The 18,485-nt window shown below is 37.0% G+C and overlaps 1 protein-coding gene across 1 annotated transcript in view; it reads right to left on the bottom strand.

The window, feature by feature from the left end:
- LOC138316258 (ankyrin repeat and SAM domain-containing protein 6-like) overlaps positions 1-18,485 on the bottom strand; it is a 53,134-nt gene that overhangs the window by 12,479 nt on the left and 22,170 nt on the right. The window contains exons 2-12 of the mRNA XM_069257871.1: positions 11,391-11,979; positions 10,894-11,146; positions 10,251-10,348; positions 9,670-9,799; positions 9,407-9,437; positions 9,026-9,175; positions 8,496-8,597; positions 8,051-8,330; positions 7,544-7,640; positions 7,138-7,315; positions 3,826-3,886 (exon numbers count right to left, since the gene is read on the bottom strand). Of these exons, the coding sequence (XP_069113972.1) occupies positions 3,826-3,886; positions 7,138-7,315; positions 7,544-7,640; positions 8,051-8,330; positions 8,496-8,597; positions 9,026-9,175; positions 9,407-9,437; positions 9,670-9,799; positions 10,251-10,348; positions 10,894-11,146; positions 11,391-11,979 (1,969 nt within the window). The remainder of the gene's footprint in view (positions 1-3,825; positions 3,887-7,137; positions 7,316-7,543; positions 7,641-8,050; positions 8,331-8,495; positions 8,598-9,025; positions 9,176-9,406; positions 9,438-9,669; positions 9,800-10,250; positions 10,349-10,893; positions 11,147-11,390; positions 11,980-18,485) is intronic.

Here is an 18,485-nt window from a genome sequence, read left to right as displayed (position 1 = left end):
CTAGATCTTGTTGATATAAGCTAGGCTACATACAGAGTTTCATCAAAATCAGTTCACATTTACCAAAGTTATCTTGTTCACAAGCACAATGATATAATTAGAACAAAGGGCAATAACTTGTACGTTACTGTCGAATAATTCCCATTTTTGAACTCGTCCGAAATCTTGTTGGTATAAGGCTACATACAAAGCTTCATCAACCTCGGTTAACATTTACTCAAGTCATCATGTTCACAAAGTAAAGTTAACTCACGATGGACAATAGGCTATTGCAGTAGGTCACTATGACGTATGGTCAGGTGACCTAAAAATAGTAACAGTGACCTTGACCTTGACCTGGCAATCCTGAAACTGTATCTTGTCGAAAATATTATGGTCCTTTAAATTTGTGTGAAGTTTGATCAAAATCACTCAAGGAATGAAGCCGCTAGAGCACTGAAAAGGATTTTCTAAAAATAGTAACGGTGACCTTGACCTTGACCCTGCAACCTTGAAACTCAAACTTTTTCAGTCCTTTGTATTTGTGTGCAGTTTGATCAAAATAACTCAAGGAATGAAACCGCTAGAGTGCTGACAAAGAAATTATCTAAAAATAGTAACGGGGACCTTGACCTTAGTCTGGCAATCTTCACACTCAAACTTGTCCGAGATATTATAATCCTTTGTCTATGTGTGAAGTGTGATCAAAATCACTCAAGGAATGAAGCCGCTAGAGTGCTGATAGGGATTTTCCAAAAATAGTAGCAGTGACCTTGAACTTGACCCAGCAACCCTGAAACTCAAACTCGTCCGAGATCTTGTTAATATTAAGCTACATACAAAGTTTCATCAATCTCGGTTCTCATTTACTGAAGTTATCGTGTTCACAACAAAAAGTTAACGCACGACGGACGACGCACAAAAGGCTATCGCAATAGGTCACCATGACCTATGGTCAGGTGACCTAAAAATTGAATTCAAGTATGAGCTTTCTTGTGAATTTACAAAACAAGAGACCCATGGGCCTTAACAATCATCTGAATCTTTTCCCTTTCTCAAAAGGTTGTTTGATAAAATTTGGCCAAAATTTATTGATGTGTTTATGACTACTAGCTTTTTCAAAACAAATTCCTCATCTTCTACTGTTGGGGCCCCACGTCCCCTGCTCCAGGGGGATCATATCTATAGCCATCATTTATACAAAATCTGTTCCCGTTCCAATAGAGATGTTTTAGACTAAATCTGGTTGAAATTCTTTCGAAACTTAAGGATGTACACCTCTGAGAAGTCAAAATTTTCTTGTATTAAACTTTTTTTCACATATAGATTTTGGGAAATAGGAGTTCATACCATACAAGAAAATGGAAGAAAAATCATATGTCGGTGTGCTTGTTTTTGAGCTATTGTCACTCAAAGATACCAAGTTGACAAAATCTTAGATTTTTTGGGATTTTTGCCGTTTTGACCATATACACAAGAGTTTAAAGCCATAATTTCCTAATGAGATGTTTGGAAGTTTGAAGAATTTATTTTCCTGTAGTCTTCTTTAAAAATATACAAGTTTTGATTAAAGATGCTCCACCGCTGACAAATGGCATTTTTACACCATCAAAAACAAGAGCAGACGATTTTGTATTTTTCTTCAGTTAAAAAAGTTACTTACTTTACACCATTACCACCTTTGAAAAGTTTGAGCTTCTAATTTTACTTCAAGTTAAAAATATGAAAAATAATCAATTGCATCCCGAAAAAATTCCATGGCACTATATCTTATATAGAATGGAGTAATGATTGCGCATGACCAAAGGCAAAACAAATTATTTTATGATAGTTTTTGTGTTAATTAGGCATATATATACACGATTAAACACCAATTTTTGTTCAAAGGATGAATATCATTTATGCTCTGTCGGCGGTGGAGCATCTTTAATAAGACTCATATTTTTTCTCAGAATAACAACATATGCTACCCCTACCCCTTAATTTTGAGCTACAAAATACACCATTTTCAGCCATTTTTGCCAAATTTAACCCTTTCTAGAAATAGTTGTGGTATTAAACTTTGTTAATATTTTGCATATCAATAGGGCAGAAAAATTGGGGGTCAGTGTGCTTACTTTTTTGCCTCATTTGAATATGTGTTATTTTTCAGTATTTTAGAGTAAAAAATATAAGTGCTCAAATTACCATAAAATGTAAAAATAAAGTGACAGAAGCGTATCACTTCACGCAATAATGCTCAATATTTTAATAACCACGAACCTAGTAAAGATTAACAGCAAAAATTAGCTCGATACAGCTAAAAATGCTGGTGCAGTGATGATTAAGTAAAAACAATTTCATTAAAAAATGGTTAAACTATGGCTCTACTCAAAGAGCAAAAAGACACAATTTCAAAATGGCTGCCAAATGGGCCATTTCTTAAAATTCCTGAATAAAAAATCTACTGAAATGCTGTGATCAAAAAAGGAAAAGAATTGTTTATCATTTTATCAATTTAGTTAACATGTTGTAGAACATAAGTCATTGTATTATATAATGCACATGTTGAATTCTGGAGTTAACAAAGTTGATTCAACCACAAGTTAATTTTTTTTCCTGAAATGACTGTAATTTTTTATTCTACTGAAAATAGAAATGTAATTTTTTGACAAAATTTGCATCCGGCAACTTCCTACAGATATTGATAAAATATATTTGAAAATCTCATAACTTCTTTGATCTTTGTCGAAACGAGACTTCAACGGGACTGAAACCTCAGAAGAATACATCCTTAATCGTCGTTACGGATGTAAAAGTTCTGCTGTTATATGAAGTAGCATTTTAAAGGAATTTTCCTCTATTTCCCCTATTGGGCCCCGCCCCTCCTGCCCCAGGGGAATCAGAGCCATCATTTATACAAAATCTGTTCACATTCTCCAAAAGATGTTTCTGACCAAATTGAGTCAAAATCCAATAAGAACTTTATGACTAGTAGCGTTTTGAAGGAATTTTCCTCTATTTCCCCTATTGGGCCCTGCCCCTCCTGCCCCTGGAGGGTCAGAGTAACCATTTATACAAAATCTGTTCCCCCTCCCATAAAGATATTCTAGACCAAATCTGGTTGAAATTCTTTCAAAACTTAATGACAAGCAGCGTTTTGAAGAAATTTTCCTCTATTTCCCCTATTGGGCCCCGCCCCTCCTGCCCTAGGGAGATCAGAGCCATCATTCAGATGCAAAATCTGTTTACATTCCCCCAAAGATGTTTTTGACCAAATTTGGTCAAAATCCAATGAGAACTTTATGACAAGTAGCGTTTTAAAGAATTACCAAAATTTCCCCTATTGTGCCCCGCCCCTCCTACCCCAGGGGGGGGGGGTCAGAGCTATTATTGATACCAAATCTGTTCACATTCCCCAAAAGATGTTTCTGACCAAATTTGGTCAAAATCCAATAAGACCTTTATGATTAGCAGCGTTTTAAAGGAATCTTCCTCTATCTCCCTATTTGGTCACTATCAAAATCCAAGATGGTGGCTGTTCGGCCATCTTGTTGACTGATCGGTCCCAAAATACAATATGCTCAACAAGGGAACCTACATATGAAATTTGAGAAAATTCCTTCCCTACTTTCGGAGATAAAGCTTTAACAATCTAAAATTATCAAAATCCAAGAAGGGGGTATGTTGGCCATCTTGTTGATCGATTGGTCCCAAAATGTTATATGCATAGAAAGGATCCTAGGAAATCTTACAAATGAAATTTGAGACAGATCCCTTCAGTAAATTCTGAAAAAGAGCTGTGGGCTAAAAATACATTGGTTTTCGGTACATAAAAGCTGCTTAAAATGCAAAGTAATAACTCACCATTTGTGTTACTTTCATTTTCATGCAAAGAGCTGAGTATATGTCCGGGATCTTCTTGAAACTGAAAGAAAGAATACCTTATTAAGATCTACTAGTATGTTATAGGAAATTATGTGTTAACACCAAATTTAACAAGATGTTAACGGTCACCTGAGTTTGGATATAGAATGAAACAGAGAGGGTAAAAGAAGTTATATCAACAGGATTTTCAAGATGACACAGGATCCCATCAAATGTAAGTCTGTAGGATAAGAATTACTTCAAATGGTAAATATGGGACAAGGAAGTAATTCCAACCATGTGGACAAAACAGCTTGTCAAATTTTCAAGGCCATCTGCCCCTTTATCAAGACACACAACACAAACATGATTACATAATATGATACGAACAATGAAAGAAGTTAAATATTTAACAGCGCAATTAACTCATCGGCAAGTGGCAGCCGAAGGCTGGATCTACCAAAAAGTAGCCATGCTGTTCGGCAGAACGCTACAATATGAGCGGTGACTGGATAGCGTGCCACGTGTGACGTGAAATGTGTGGCAAAATTTAAATATGTAGTGCTCATTTGTATAGCATGCAAATTTAGTCTTCTCTCTCCTAGGTGTGTGCGCAAAGGAGCAAAGTCCTAAATTTAGTCGAATGAAACAAAGAGATATATCTGGTAAACACAATATACTGGCCCTTGAAGTCAGTCAGTGATTTAGTAGATTTAACTTTTTAATCTATGAAGAGTATTTGCTTCCATCAAACCCGTGAACTCAGAAGAAGATTTTTTGAAATTTTAGTCATTTTGACCCTATTTGGCCCCGGGTCCCCCAGGGGGCCAGCAAGGACCGATATGGATGTTAAAATACTATATCTCAGGCTAGTAATTCTAATCAAGTTTGACTCATTTCCTTAGAAAATTGAGTAAATAATGTTCATAAATGTGTTTTCCCTACATAAACTATAGTAAACTTGACCCCCTCCCCAGGGGGAAACATGAGACCCAAGGGTCGTATAATTCACAAATTTTTGCATAGGACCTTCAGACCTTTCCATCTATGAAAAGTATCTGATTCTACCATTTCCAGATTTTTTGGAAGTTTTAAGCTATTTGACCCCATTTAACCCGGCCCCTAAGGCCTCTAGGGGTCAGTCATGGAAAATTTGTTAATAGGATTCAATGGCCATTTCATACTGATAATTCTGACAACATTTGACTCATGACTCATTTCCTATTACAGGTGCAAATGACCAAATGTTCAACAAGAGATCCCAGAGGGATTTTGGCGCCCACCAAAGAATGATCTATGTCTGACAATGGAAATAGATCTTTTCTCTGCTTTTCAATCGTTTACTACATACTACATATTAACTTTGAGACAGATCGCTTCAGTACATTCTGAAAAATAGCAATAACAAACTTCAACTATCAAAATCCAAGATAGCGTCCTGTCAGTTATCTTAATCAACGATCAGGTCCTAAAGAAACCTGCAAAAGAAATTTGAGACAGATCCTTTCAGTACTTTCTGAGAAAAAGCGGTCACAAACTTCAATTATCAAAATCCAAGGTGGCTGCCTGGCGGCCATCTTGTTGACAGATCTGTCCCATAATGCAATATGCACAAATAAGTCCCTAGGGGAACCTACATATGAAATTTGAGAAATATCCCATCAGTACTTCCTGAGAAATAGCGGTAACAAACTTTAACTATCAAAATCCAAGACAGCTGCCTAGCGGCCATCTTGTTGAACGATCAGTGCCAAAATGCAATATGCACAACTAGGTGCCTAGGAGAACCTATATATCTGAAAAATAGCAGTAACAGACCTCGGGTTGGGGACTGTATAATTCACAATTCTGATTGGCGTTATGCCTTAGAAGGTTTATGTAAAATTTCATTGAGATTGCTTTAGCAGTTATGTAGAAGAAAATGACAATAAATTCTTTACGGACATAAGACGCACGATGCACAATGGACAAAAGGTGATTAGAATAAGTCACTTGAGACTTTGTCACAGGTGACCTAAAAATGTCTATCTTTCCTGTGTTATAAAGAGAATGATGAATTATAACTTGCGTCTGTTATAAGAAGTATGTTAATACTAAGTGATGGGGACAGAGTGAGAGTTTCCAGTGTTATGGTTAACCTTTCCTGGGGTAGGTGATGGGGACACAGTGAGAGTTTCCAGTGTTATGGTTAACCTTTCCTGGGGTAGGTGATGGGGACAGAGTGAGAGTTTCCATTGTTATTCCTGGGTAGGTGATGGGGACAGAGTGAGAGTTTCCAGTGTTATGGTTAACCTTTCCTGGGGTAGGTGATGAGGACAGAGAGAGAGTTGTCTACCTTTCCAGTGTTATGACTTACCTCTCCTGGGGTAGGTGATGAGGACAGAGAGAGAGTTGTCTACCTTTCCAGTGTTATGACTTACCTTTCCTTGGGTTGGTGATGTTGTCTACCTTTCCAGTTTTATGACTTACCTTTCCTGGGGTAGGTAATGGGGACGGAGTGAGAGTTTCCATTGTTATGGTTAACCTTTCCTGGGGTAGGTGATGGGGACAGAGTGAGAGTTTCCAGTGTTATGGTTAACCTTTCCTGGGGTAGGTGATGGGGACAGAGTGAGAGTTTCCATTGTTATTCCTGGGTAGGTGATGGGGACAGAGTGAGAGTTTTCTACCTTTCTAGTGTTATGACTTACCTTTCCTGGGGTAGGTGATGTTGTCTACCTTTCCAGTGTTATGACTTACCTCTCCTGGGGTAGGTGATGGGGGCGGAGTGAGAGTTGTCTACCTTTCCAGTGTTATGACTTACCTTTCCTTGGGTTGGTGATGTTGTCTACTTTTCCAGTTTTATGACTTACCTTTCCAGTTTTATGACTTACCTTTCCTAGGGTAGGTAATGGGGACGGAGTGAGAGTTTCCATTGTTATGGTTAACCTTTCCTGGGGTAGGTGATGGGGACAGAGTGAGAGTTTCCAGTGTTATGGTTAACCTTTCCTGGGGTAGGTGATGGGGACAGAGTGAGAGTTTCCATTGTTATTCCTGGGTAGGTGATTGGGACAGAGTGAGAGTTTTCTACCTTTCTAGTGTTATGACTTACCTTTCCTGGGGTAGGTGATGGGGACAGAGTGAGTTTCCATTGTTAGGTGATGGGGAAGGAGTGAGAGCTATCTACCTTTCCAGTATTATGACTTACCTTTCCTGGGGTGGGTGATGGGGACGGAGTGAGAGTTGTCTACCTTTCCAGTGTTATGACTTACCTTTCCTGGGGTAGGTGATGGGGACAGATTAAGAGTTGTCTACCTTTCCAGTGTTATGACTTACCTTTCCTGGGGTAGGGGACGGGGACGGAGTGAGAGTTGATGTTGTGCTCTCTTTGGATGAGGTACTGCGACCATGAGAGTGTGATCGTTGAGGTGTGACTGAAGAACTGCCACTTGTTGAACTATTTGGTGAAGTTGTGTTTGAGGCTGTTCTGAAGGCCGATGGTACAGATGATTTGCTGTAAATACAAGATTTTAATCAATTTATAGTGTTTGTAACACTACTTTTTCTTTGTCGATTAATATTTACCTTTTTAAGGTTTTAAATAATTCTTTTCATTTCTGAGCACTCTGTTAACATCTTTATCTTAAATCACTGTTAAAATGGTGAAATACTCCATATAACTGGAGATATAATATTTATTGAAGTGTATTATTGTGTCTGAGGAGCAAATTAGCAATCTTACCGTGGCATGAAGAGGCGTGACGGTGTCTGTGGTGGCAAGAAAACTAGAGGTCCCTTATTGTTCGTAGGAGAATAAATACCATTTTCATTGTAGTCACCTACAAAATGTAATAGATTTCATGTTTGAACTTTTTGAATAGTTTCTTTGATACAGACTTTCAGGTAACCTGGTAAACTTAAGATGATGATGACATGCAAGGTATAAAAAAAAGAATATATAACTAAAATAATTTGCATATTATAACAATACATCATTATCAAAAATGCTGCAGAGTCTAAACACATAATGATTACTGTTAACTCAGAGTAAAAATGTCTAGATCTAGGAGCGGTTAATTGCACAATAAACTCCAGTGAAAAGTAAAGCTGTTACAAAGAGCATCTACCAACAGAAACTCGGGGTATCATCAATCACACTAACACACAAACATCAGAAAAATGTAAACCTAAATCTTTTCAGATACCTATGATACAAAAATAGAGAGGTATATATTTTTGCATGCCTTACCATTGTTTTGATTGGCTGCCACAAACCTCCCCGAGCTGGACGGACTGGCAGGACTAGAGCTCAGATTGCTGCTGGTTTTGTTAGGCATGAACATCATCGGCGGTTTCATCATTGGACGATTTGGTGAGTGTAGAGTAGAGTTAGTGTCAGGGCCTCGCGCACTAAGAGGCTTACTGCGCGGACTTGATATGTCTAAATCAAAAGTAGGTGTCGGGAGAAAGGGAGGAATTACCGGCTTCAAAGTCTCACTTGTCAAATTTGAATTTGGTGGATTTATATCCTGAAACGGAAATAAACTTAAAAGTTACATTAGAGACAGGAAACTCATATTGGGCAAATTCTTAAAAGTCAGAAAAGAATAAAATTCTCTGAATTTATTACTTAATCAGATACTCTCAATAGCTTTAATCAAATGAAGAAAATGCTGTTGGAAAAAAATACAAACCAAAGTGTACATAGAAGCACTTTTCTTGTTTTCCAGGAGAATTTGATCATAACTTGTGGAGATATGAGACTGGTCCATGAAATTGTTAGTTTTTCTGGGTGGCTGAAAAAGTCAATAATGTAAGTCTTGTTCAACCATTTCCAAAAATAAACTGTTGAAATTTCAAGGTATTTAAAACCTGTCATTGATTTGCTTAAATTCAATGTCACAATTCAGTGCAAAACAGAACATATAACGTTTTATTAATATAAATCTAATTTCACTCAATAAATATATCGTAACATATTTGTTCAATATCTAAAAATTTTGACTTAATACAAAAGTCTTACCATAACTTTATTACCTCAAGGAGGTTTTTGTAAACCCTTATCAAACAGCACAAACCAAGTTTGTATCACAGTTGACAAAGGCATTATATACCATAAACTGCATGAGTGAAGAGTTCATCAGAATTACATGTGTGAGAACGTTTCTACTTTTTTCTTAAACTGTAGTCAGATTTGGCTTTGTGGTAAGAGAGAAATACGTACCACAAGTGGACTTTTAGGAATGGTCAGGGTGAGGTCCTGTACAGACGTGGATGTATGTAGGGCAGTAACAGGAGTGAGACGATTGGTGGAGTTCATAGTACGACCAAGCTTGGTATTCTTAATTCTACTCGTCAACCTACTCAGCCATGCCTGAAAATCAAGTACAAACATTAACTATTTATATCTTCTTGTTGATAAATAGCCTGGTATTATCATGAATATGACAACACATAATTGTTTCCAATCATTTACCAGCGACATATAAAACAATATATTATTGAATAGTTTAGTCATTCTGAACAAGTTAAGACTATAATCACTCACTGTTAAAGAGAAAGTTTTGGGTACCAGATAAATGTTTTTTGTCAGAACAGTACTTACTTTTAATCCACTCTTGGGCTGTTCGTCAACTCTGAAATTCAAATCAATACCAAATTAAGGATCAATGCCCATGAACTTAGCAACAATATGAGACAAAGTGAGAAATTACAACATCTTTCTACCTGGCATTGATGACAATGGTATATAGATGTTTCCAGTGATTAATTAACACATGAACACTAATCATGTAGAGCTATATTTCAAAATAAGGTAATATTTGTAAAGAAGCCAAGGCCTTATAAAACTGATGATAATGAACCTACCCGGATTCTGAAGCAGTGAAGGTCTTGTTTAGGCCATTTTGTTTAGCAGATGATTTCTTGCCCTTGTCCTCTTTGTTAACTGACATAGCTTTGGAGGCGAGTAGTCGTAGCAGTTCTGTATCCACATCCTCTGTTTAAAGATTAATAATAGTCATGGTATCTATATACATCATTGGACTGTCCAAATAATACATATACACACGATGACTAAATTCACACTAAGAGTAGCAAAGATCTTCAAGCTTTAATTGATGATTTTATTGGCACAAGTTTGAGATTGTTACTATAGCAGATGCTGCACCATATTCCAAAATTTGTCGTTATTGACCAACGTTAAGGGGAATGTGTAACTTCAAATTAGAAGTTTTCTAAATATCTCTTGACAACATTCATTAGTTTGACAGTTTGACTGAATATCTACAGGCATGGCTTACTTTGTATTTAGTTATTATCAAGTGTTTGTAGTCAGTCACTAATAATACCATTTTAACTGGTATGATATGAAACCTTGCACATTTTTTTTTCTGTAGGCAACCAGTAAAACTTAAGTTCAGTATAAGTTGTGAGATTTCAACACTAACCTATAATGAGTGCCATATCAAAAGCAGTACATCCATTCTTGGCTTGTATTGTTACATCGGCTCCTTGTTCTATCAGAAACACTGCCACCGATTTTTTTCTAAAATTAAAAATATCATCATTATTATTAAATTGAGTGTACTATTGCCTCAATTAAAATTAATTAAATTTGTTACCACATTACTGATTTTGTACCGCTAATGAGTCCAATATTCCTAATAATTGCCTTTACCAACTAATGGGTCAAATTAAGACAGTAATACAGGAGAATGTTTAAAGGTTGATCAGACCTCACTTACCCATGATATGTAGCCTGCATGAGAGCCGTCCAGCCACTGATACTGTCCTGTTTTTTATATCACACTTACCCATGATATGTAGCCTGCATGAGAGCCGTCCAGCCACTGATACTGTCCTGTTTTTTATATCACACTTACACATGATATGTAGCCTGCATGAGAGCCGTCCAGCCACTGATACTGTCCTGTTTTTTATATCACACTTACCCATGATATGTAGCCTGCATGAGAGCCGTCCAGCCACTGATACTGTCCTGTTTTTTATATCACACTTACACATGATATGTAGCCTGCATGAGAGCCGTCCAGCCACTGATACTGTCCTGTTTGTTTATATCACACTTACCCATGATATGTAGCCTGCATGAGAGCCGTCCAGCCACTGATACTGTCCTGTTTGTTTATATCACACTCTCGAGCCACAAGAAGGCGGGCCACGTCCAGCTGACCCGTCATAGCAGCAAACATCAGAGGAGTGGCCCCATCCTGTGGTGAGCTAGCATCAATCTGACTGAGATCCTTGTCTAGTATGGCCTGGATCCTAAGGATGTCACCGTGCTTGGCTGCTTCTATAATGTCAGGCTTGACCTCTTCTGGCTCTACAAGGGAAGGCAACCAACAACGACACATCTGAGTTTGGTGAATTAAAGATAAAGTGATGACCACAAGAAATCACAATAAGAAATGTTTCATAAGTTAATGAACTAATAATTTAACCAAAGATGTTTTGTTGTTTTCTCAGGATAAAAATCATACTTTTGTTGGTTTTTTACCCCAGGGCATATATTTTTTATTCTGCATTTTATAAGTTTTGAAAGATATTGCTTTAGCAACTTCCCTTACCTATTTTTGGCTTGTTGATTGTCTTTCTATCAAGATAACTGGCAACCTCTCTCCTTCCTCTACGTGTGGCAATCTCTAAAGCAGTCTTGTTATCTACATTTACAACATTAGGATCACATCCTCGTTCAACCAGGATCTGAGCAGTTTTCATGTGGCCATTCAGGGCAGCCAGCATCAATGCAGATTGACCAGTGGAAGGCGTTCGATAATTCACATCACTGCCACGATCAAGTATGAACCTTAACACTGCGTCATGTCCATGTTGAGCTGCTGCAAGGAGAGGCGTGAACTCACACTCCCCACTGGCACTGTTCCCAGAAGCATTCAAGTCGCTCCCAAAATCTACCAGTAAGCGTACCACCTGTAGGTGACCTCCACGAGCAGCAAGTGTTAAGGATGATGCCCCAAGGCGGTTTTTGGCATTGGTGTCAGCCTGGCGTTGCTGTAGAAGAGTAGCCACCACATTGGCATGACCGTGTCTTGAGGCCTGCATGAGCGGAGTCCATCCGTACACATTGCGTCTATCTAACGCTGCCCCACGCATAAGCAAGAGACGGACAATGTGGTCATGTCCATTAGCAGCTGCCACCTGAAATCAATGATTAAATGAACACTTCAATGATTTCACTGTTCCATCTGAGAGAGATGTTTGAAGTTTAATGAAAAGTATATAAACATAGCTATGAGACAGCTTAATCCTATCAAGTGAACTTGAAGTGTCTGATAATAGATTCAAGACCATATAAAATACATATAACCATTATAACCAACTGTCTTTTCTTCTGTAAAATGCCTACGTACAACTACATGCATTAAATAGTAATAGATACCAGTTAGCATTTTAATAATTGCATATTGAAAACACAATATCAACATCAGCAAAGGAGATTATTTAAAGCATTTATAGTCAAAATCAAGGCTGAAATGATCAAATCTGTACCTAAATCTGAATTTGCAATTAGTATAGCCTACACCTGTGATCAAAAATATACCATAGAAACAGCTCTACCGGGTACAAGTTATAATAACTGGTACATAATTATAACATTCCGGCGATTGTATGTGATGTCAAAACAATTCACGTCAAAATAATGAAAATACAACATATCAGAATTATCATTTATAAGGTAGGACTTAAGACTTATTTATCGACAGCGACAAATTGTATGTTTTTGGTATCTTCAATGTAAACCAGCATCAAAAATGAAATGTGATAGCAAGTGAATTAGTGATCATGATATACAATCAGATTAAAATGAATCTTAAAAATCGGAGCATCCAAATCAGACACTTGGGTTTATCAAGTTTTACTATATTTTCTTCAATCTGTTGCAAGTTTAAGGCATCTCTTATGACTAAATTAAATGTTCAAACCCTGAACAAACCTTATAATCGAATGTCTTGTATATGAATTGTTTTCATTTAAATAAAACACTGATGAATGTAACTCACACAATCAGAAATCAGAAGCCTTTCGAATTAGATATCAATTATAATCAATCATCAGAACAACACTACTATACACATCTAGCTAGATATAGATTTAATTATACAATGTCAAAAGTAATTACCACAAGCCCACTAACTCTATGACATACATGACAGTTGCAGATACTGATCATGATCATGACTACTTGTTTATGTTTTCTTTGGGTACACATGTACATTTACATATGACTCCTGTCAAGTGTCCTGAACAGGAATCAAACCTGGGTCTCTGGTGTGAAAAACTACCGCCCTACCAACGGAGCCAAAGAAGCATGCTTCATCAGCAGAGTGACAGAGACCGTAGGTATTTAACACTATGTACAAACCACACGAATCCACTCCTTTTACTCTATGTATACTCCCCTTGTTTTTCTTGAGATTTCCTAAATTTTAACCTTAGACTCTTTTACCACCTTCATTGGCATGGGTTATTTAGTCGGACGCCAATATAGAAGAACTGGGAAAATACACATACGATTCCTGTTGAGTGCCCCGACCATGAATCGAACCCGGGTCTCCAGTGTGAAAAACTACGGCTCTACAGACTGAGCCAAAGAAGTATGCTCCGTCAGCTGAGTGACAGAGACCATATTATATATATATTAACAATGTATGTTCAAGACATACCAACCAGTTCCTTTAGGCCTCTGTGTACATATAACCTGGCTTTCCTCTACCTCAATCCTGAACCATTTTCTACTCTATTACAAAACTGGCGAGCTTGACAACAAATTTAAATATTGCTTAAAGAATTGTGAGTTGACTTGGCAAGGGGACATACTGTAGTAAAGTACTTGTGTCTTTGAAAGACAAATAATTCATAACTACTTTGAGTTACACAACAATGTGCCAATGGTGTGAAGCCAGTATGTTCAGATCAAGCAAGGGTGCATAATGATATGATCACAATTATCATTTCTAAATACATAAAACTTAAAATCGACGAATTACCATATTAAGAATGCTTTCAAATCATCAAAATACATCGTAAAACTCATCTCAGCCATTCTAAATCATTATAATTTTTTCCTCAGGGCCAATCCCCGGACCCCCCAAACACCAAAATCGCAAAATCATCAAAATACCTTGTAAAACTCATGGTTGATGGCTACCTGTCGGTTATCTTTTTGACCAATCTGAATATGCAATATGCACAACTAAGGTCCTAGGGAAACTTACATAAAATTTTAGACGGATCATTTCAGTACTTTTCTGAGAAAAAATGGTAACAATTTTAATTTAAGCTTCAACTATCAAAATCCAAATGGCGGCCTGTCGGCCATCTTGTTCACCTTTCGGTCCGAAAATGCGATATGCACAACTAGACACTTAGGGGAACCTGCACATGCAATTCGACACAGATCCCTTCAGGACTTTCTGAGAAATACCGGTAACAAAATTCTATTGTCAAAATCAAAGATGGCGTCCTGTCTGTCATCTTGTTCATCGATTGGTACCAAAATGCAATATGCATAACCAGGGACCTAGGGGACCATGCACATGCAGTTTGAGACAGATCCCTTCAGTACTTTTTGAGAAATAGCGGTAACAAACTTCAATTGTCAAAATCCAAGATGGCGGCCTGTCGGCCATCTTGTTGATCGATTGGTCCCAAAATGCAATATGCACAATGCAATATGCACAACTAGGGCCCTAGGGGAACCTATATGTGAAATTTGAGAAGAATTCCTTCAGCACCTTCCGAGAAATAGTGGTAACAAACTTCAATTGTCAAAATCCAAGATGGCGGCCTGTCGGCCATCTTGTTGACCGATTGGTCCCAAAATGCAATATGCACAATGCAATATGCACAACTAGGGCCCTAGGGGAACCTACAGGTGAAATTTGAGAAGAATCCCTTCAGCACTTTCTGAGAAATAGCGGTAACAAACTTTAATTGTCAAAATCCAAGATGGCTGCCTGGCGGCCATTTTGGTGACCGATTGGTACCAAAATGCATATGCACAACTAGGGCCCTAGGGGAACCTACATATGAAATTTGAGAAAGATCCCTTCAGTCATTTCTGAGAAATAGCGGTAACAAGAATTGTTAACGGACGGAAGGACGGACGACGGACCATGGACGAAAAGCGATTTGAATAGCCCACCATCTGATGATGGTGGGCTAAAAATGTGAAAAAAAGTGCATAAATTATTTGGTTGTGTTGAATTTATCTCCTGCTGTGGAAGGACACGTAATGATATATATGTTATGCTTAGATTTTTTTAATAAAACAAAAGGCCCGAGTGGGCCTGTATCACTCACCTGGGTTTTTTTATGAATAATTCTGTAATTTAGTAATCAGTGACTCAAAAATCATAGATTCTTACAATTAGAAACAAGAGACCCAGAGGGCCTGCATCACTCACCTGGTTTTTTTTAGTAATTAACACAAAGACTCTTACAATTAATTAGAAAAACTAGCAAAATTGACTGCACAATTTTCTCTAATTTTAAATCCCAACAACATAATGATGCTATAGATACCATATACAAATATGCTATCCAATACGAAGTAAGGATAGGATAGTAGCCTAATTGACCTTTTTGGTCCCCGTGCTGAAAGCCTTTGGGGGTCAGCCCTATATCATTTGTACAATTTTTAATCCAACCTATAAGGATGCTACCATTGCAATATGAGTGCTCTCCTATGCTTAGTTGCAGAGAATCAAAGTGCCAAGGCCACTCATAGATGCTATGAATGAAGGACTCAAACAAAGGAATAAAGAAATTGGTTTTTCATTTAAATATTGAATTTAGTATACTAATAAAGTGTGCAGTGTTGAATTTTCATCATCTCTTCAAAGACAAAAAAAATCATATGTTAACATAGCCATATCTTCATATCTACTTAACATTTAAGAATATTTATCGGAAAAATATAACACTAGAAGTATTACGATTTCCGGATATATTTTGGTTTCCTTCGTTACGTATAAAACTCAGATTTATTTTAAATTCACAAGAAGTTTAGAACGCTAGTCGGTAACATCAAAAAGCTTCAACATGTAATGCATCGGACTTTAGCAAGTCTTCGTAAGAACTGTACTGTACTAGATCCAGATCATGTGTGATGTTTGTGATGTGTGGTACCACACTGTGTGTGTAGAATATAATGAGGAGGAAGAGAATTTCATTTGTAATGCATTTTAAATCTGGATAATTTATTAGCAGCTATAAGTGTGTGTACATAAATGCAGATGTCAACATATAATATACTTGCTTAAAAAATAAAACTTAACAACAAACTTTAGCTTCCTACACTAGGAACAATGTACATATTTATACCTGTATCTGTAGCCAACAAATTTAATGGCATAATTTATTTCAGTAAATGAATTTATATGACTGTCTCTGAATCAAATATTGTGTATAAATGTCGCTATTGTTTCAACGATTTTGAATTTCAAATACATGCATTATTTTAATCATCTATCTTAGCAAATATTTGATGATGTATGATTTAGTATTTCCTAATAGAAAAACTTTTGTAAATGTCATGTACATGTAGCTGTGGTTTAAACATGAAGAAAAGTGAAAAAATAATAAAAACACATTGATCACAAATCACAAAGTTTTTTTGTTGTTCATTAATATACCTGGTAAACCTTAATCTTTGTTTGTTGTTTATTGATATATCAAGCTCATTTGATTGATTGAATGATGCATCCTTGTTCCAGTTTACCGTTATAATCGATCCGTGATCAAGCTCAATCCATGGTCCGCTTTTTTGCCGAAATGCTCGATGAAGACACCTCAAAGGAGCATGGGATGGATTTCGCCAATAGGAACTATAATGTTACCATGGGATATCAAAGTTGTCTGTTGTTAGAAGTTATACAACACTATCTGTTTTTTTTATATTTTGATCGAGCTTACTTCGTATGCATCGTAAAATTCTTCTAAGTTGAAAAATCACGATAACTGGTACAGTCGATATCGGGAACAGGTCCGATTTAATGCATACATTGTCTGCCAATATTTCGTATGATTCACCTCAAACATAAAAAATGAATGCTATTTCCGAAACTTCTTGGACTACAGATAGTTTATGCGAATTTTAAGTCTTCAACGGTCGGTCCTTTTTTAATTAATCCAAAAACACAACGAAGAAATCATGATAACTAGTCGTGACCCAGTACTTGTTGGCGACATATTATCGTGAAGAACATATTATCGTGATTTTTGCTTTGCCAACTTTTGAATAATAATAAATCATGGCCAAATATTTTTGCCAAATAAAAGGTACATTATTTGGTTAGTTACAACACTCAAATTTCTTTTGAATTTATAAGAACGATAACGTCAAGAAAACTTCATGCAATGCATCGGACTTTAGCAAGTCTTCGTAAGGCTACCGTACATTACACGTCAATAATAAGTCCATTTGTCACTCTTAGTAGCTCGTATATATATAGATCTATACACTTGTATTAATTATCATTATATTTTGTAAGTTTTTGTTGATAAACTTTGTACTTTTTCCGTTTCAATATATAACGCAGTTGTCGATAAACAAAAGGCACAACTAGCTCCCAGTGACAGAACAAGGGAGGAACCTCATAACTATTAACTATTACTGCGCAATAATATCATCAAATATAGTTAGTCAATGCAACCGAAACAAAAACATCTATAACCGTTTTAAGAACTTTCTTTTGCAATTATCTTCCTAACATTTCATTACATTAATCGTTCAGTAGCATGAATTATGTGAAATTGAAAAAAACATACACTATCCAAAATCCACCGAAAGTCTAGCTGCTGCGGAGGAAGGCATCGAAGAATGCGTTGTTCGTGATTTTTGGGACCATTCATGACGCGTAGGTATACATAAATCATAGAGTCCCTACTGAACACTTAAAACATACCGTCTATGGTACATATGTATGTACAAATTCAATGTTTGTGTTTTTGAATACTGATGTTCGATTTATTCATACTTTCAAGTCATATGTAAAATGAACTAAACAACATCAAATTTTCATAGCTGAGTGGTTTTATTGCTTAGATGTGCACAGGCTCTCCGTGCATACCTAAGAATGCTGTTTCACAGCATCAAAAAGTCGTTTATATGGAAATAGTCAATTATTTTTTTACCACTTTTGACCTACCCCTCAGGCCCGCAGGGAGCAGCCCCATCATTTGTACAATCTTGAATCCCCACCCTATAAGGATGCTACCATTACATTATGGGCACTATCCCATGCTTAGTTGCAGAGAAGAAGTCATTTATATGCAAATAGCCAAATTGATCCCTTTTGACCCCGCGCCCTTCAGGCCCCCAGGGGGTCAGCCCCATTATTTGTACAATTTTGAATCCCAACCTTATAAAGATGGTTAAGATGCTACCATTGCATTATGGGTGCTATCCCATGCTTAGTTTCAGAGAAGAAGACGTTTTATATGGAAATAGCCAAATTGACCCCTTTTGGCACTGCCCCTCAGGCCCCTGGTTGGTCAGCCCCATCATTTGTACAATTTTCAGTAAGTAACCCATAAGGATGCTTCCAGTCCAATTTTGTTAAATTCCGACCAATGGTTATGGAGAAGAAGTCGATTGACCAGGGACCAGGTGAGCTAAAAATTGATTTGAACTTAAAAAG

The sequence above is a fragment of the Argopecten irradians genome, chromosome 2 (genome assembly GCF_041381155.1).
Source record: "Argopecten irradians isolate NY chromosome 2, Ai_NY, whole genome shotgun sequence".
NCBI lineage: Eukaryota > Metazoa > Mollusca > Bivalvia > Pectinida > Pectinidae > Argopecten > Argopecten irradians.
The sequence above is the reverse complement of the archived record's forward strand: the minus strand, read 5'-3'. Positions and strand labels throughout refer to the sequence as shown.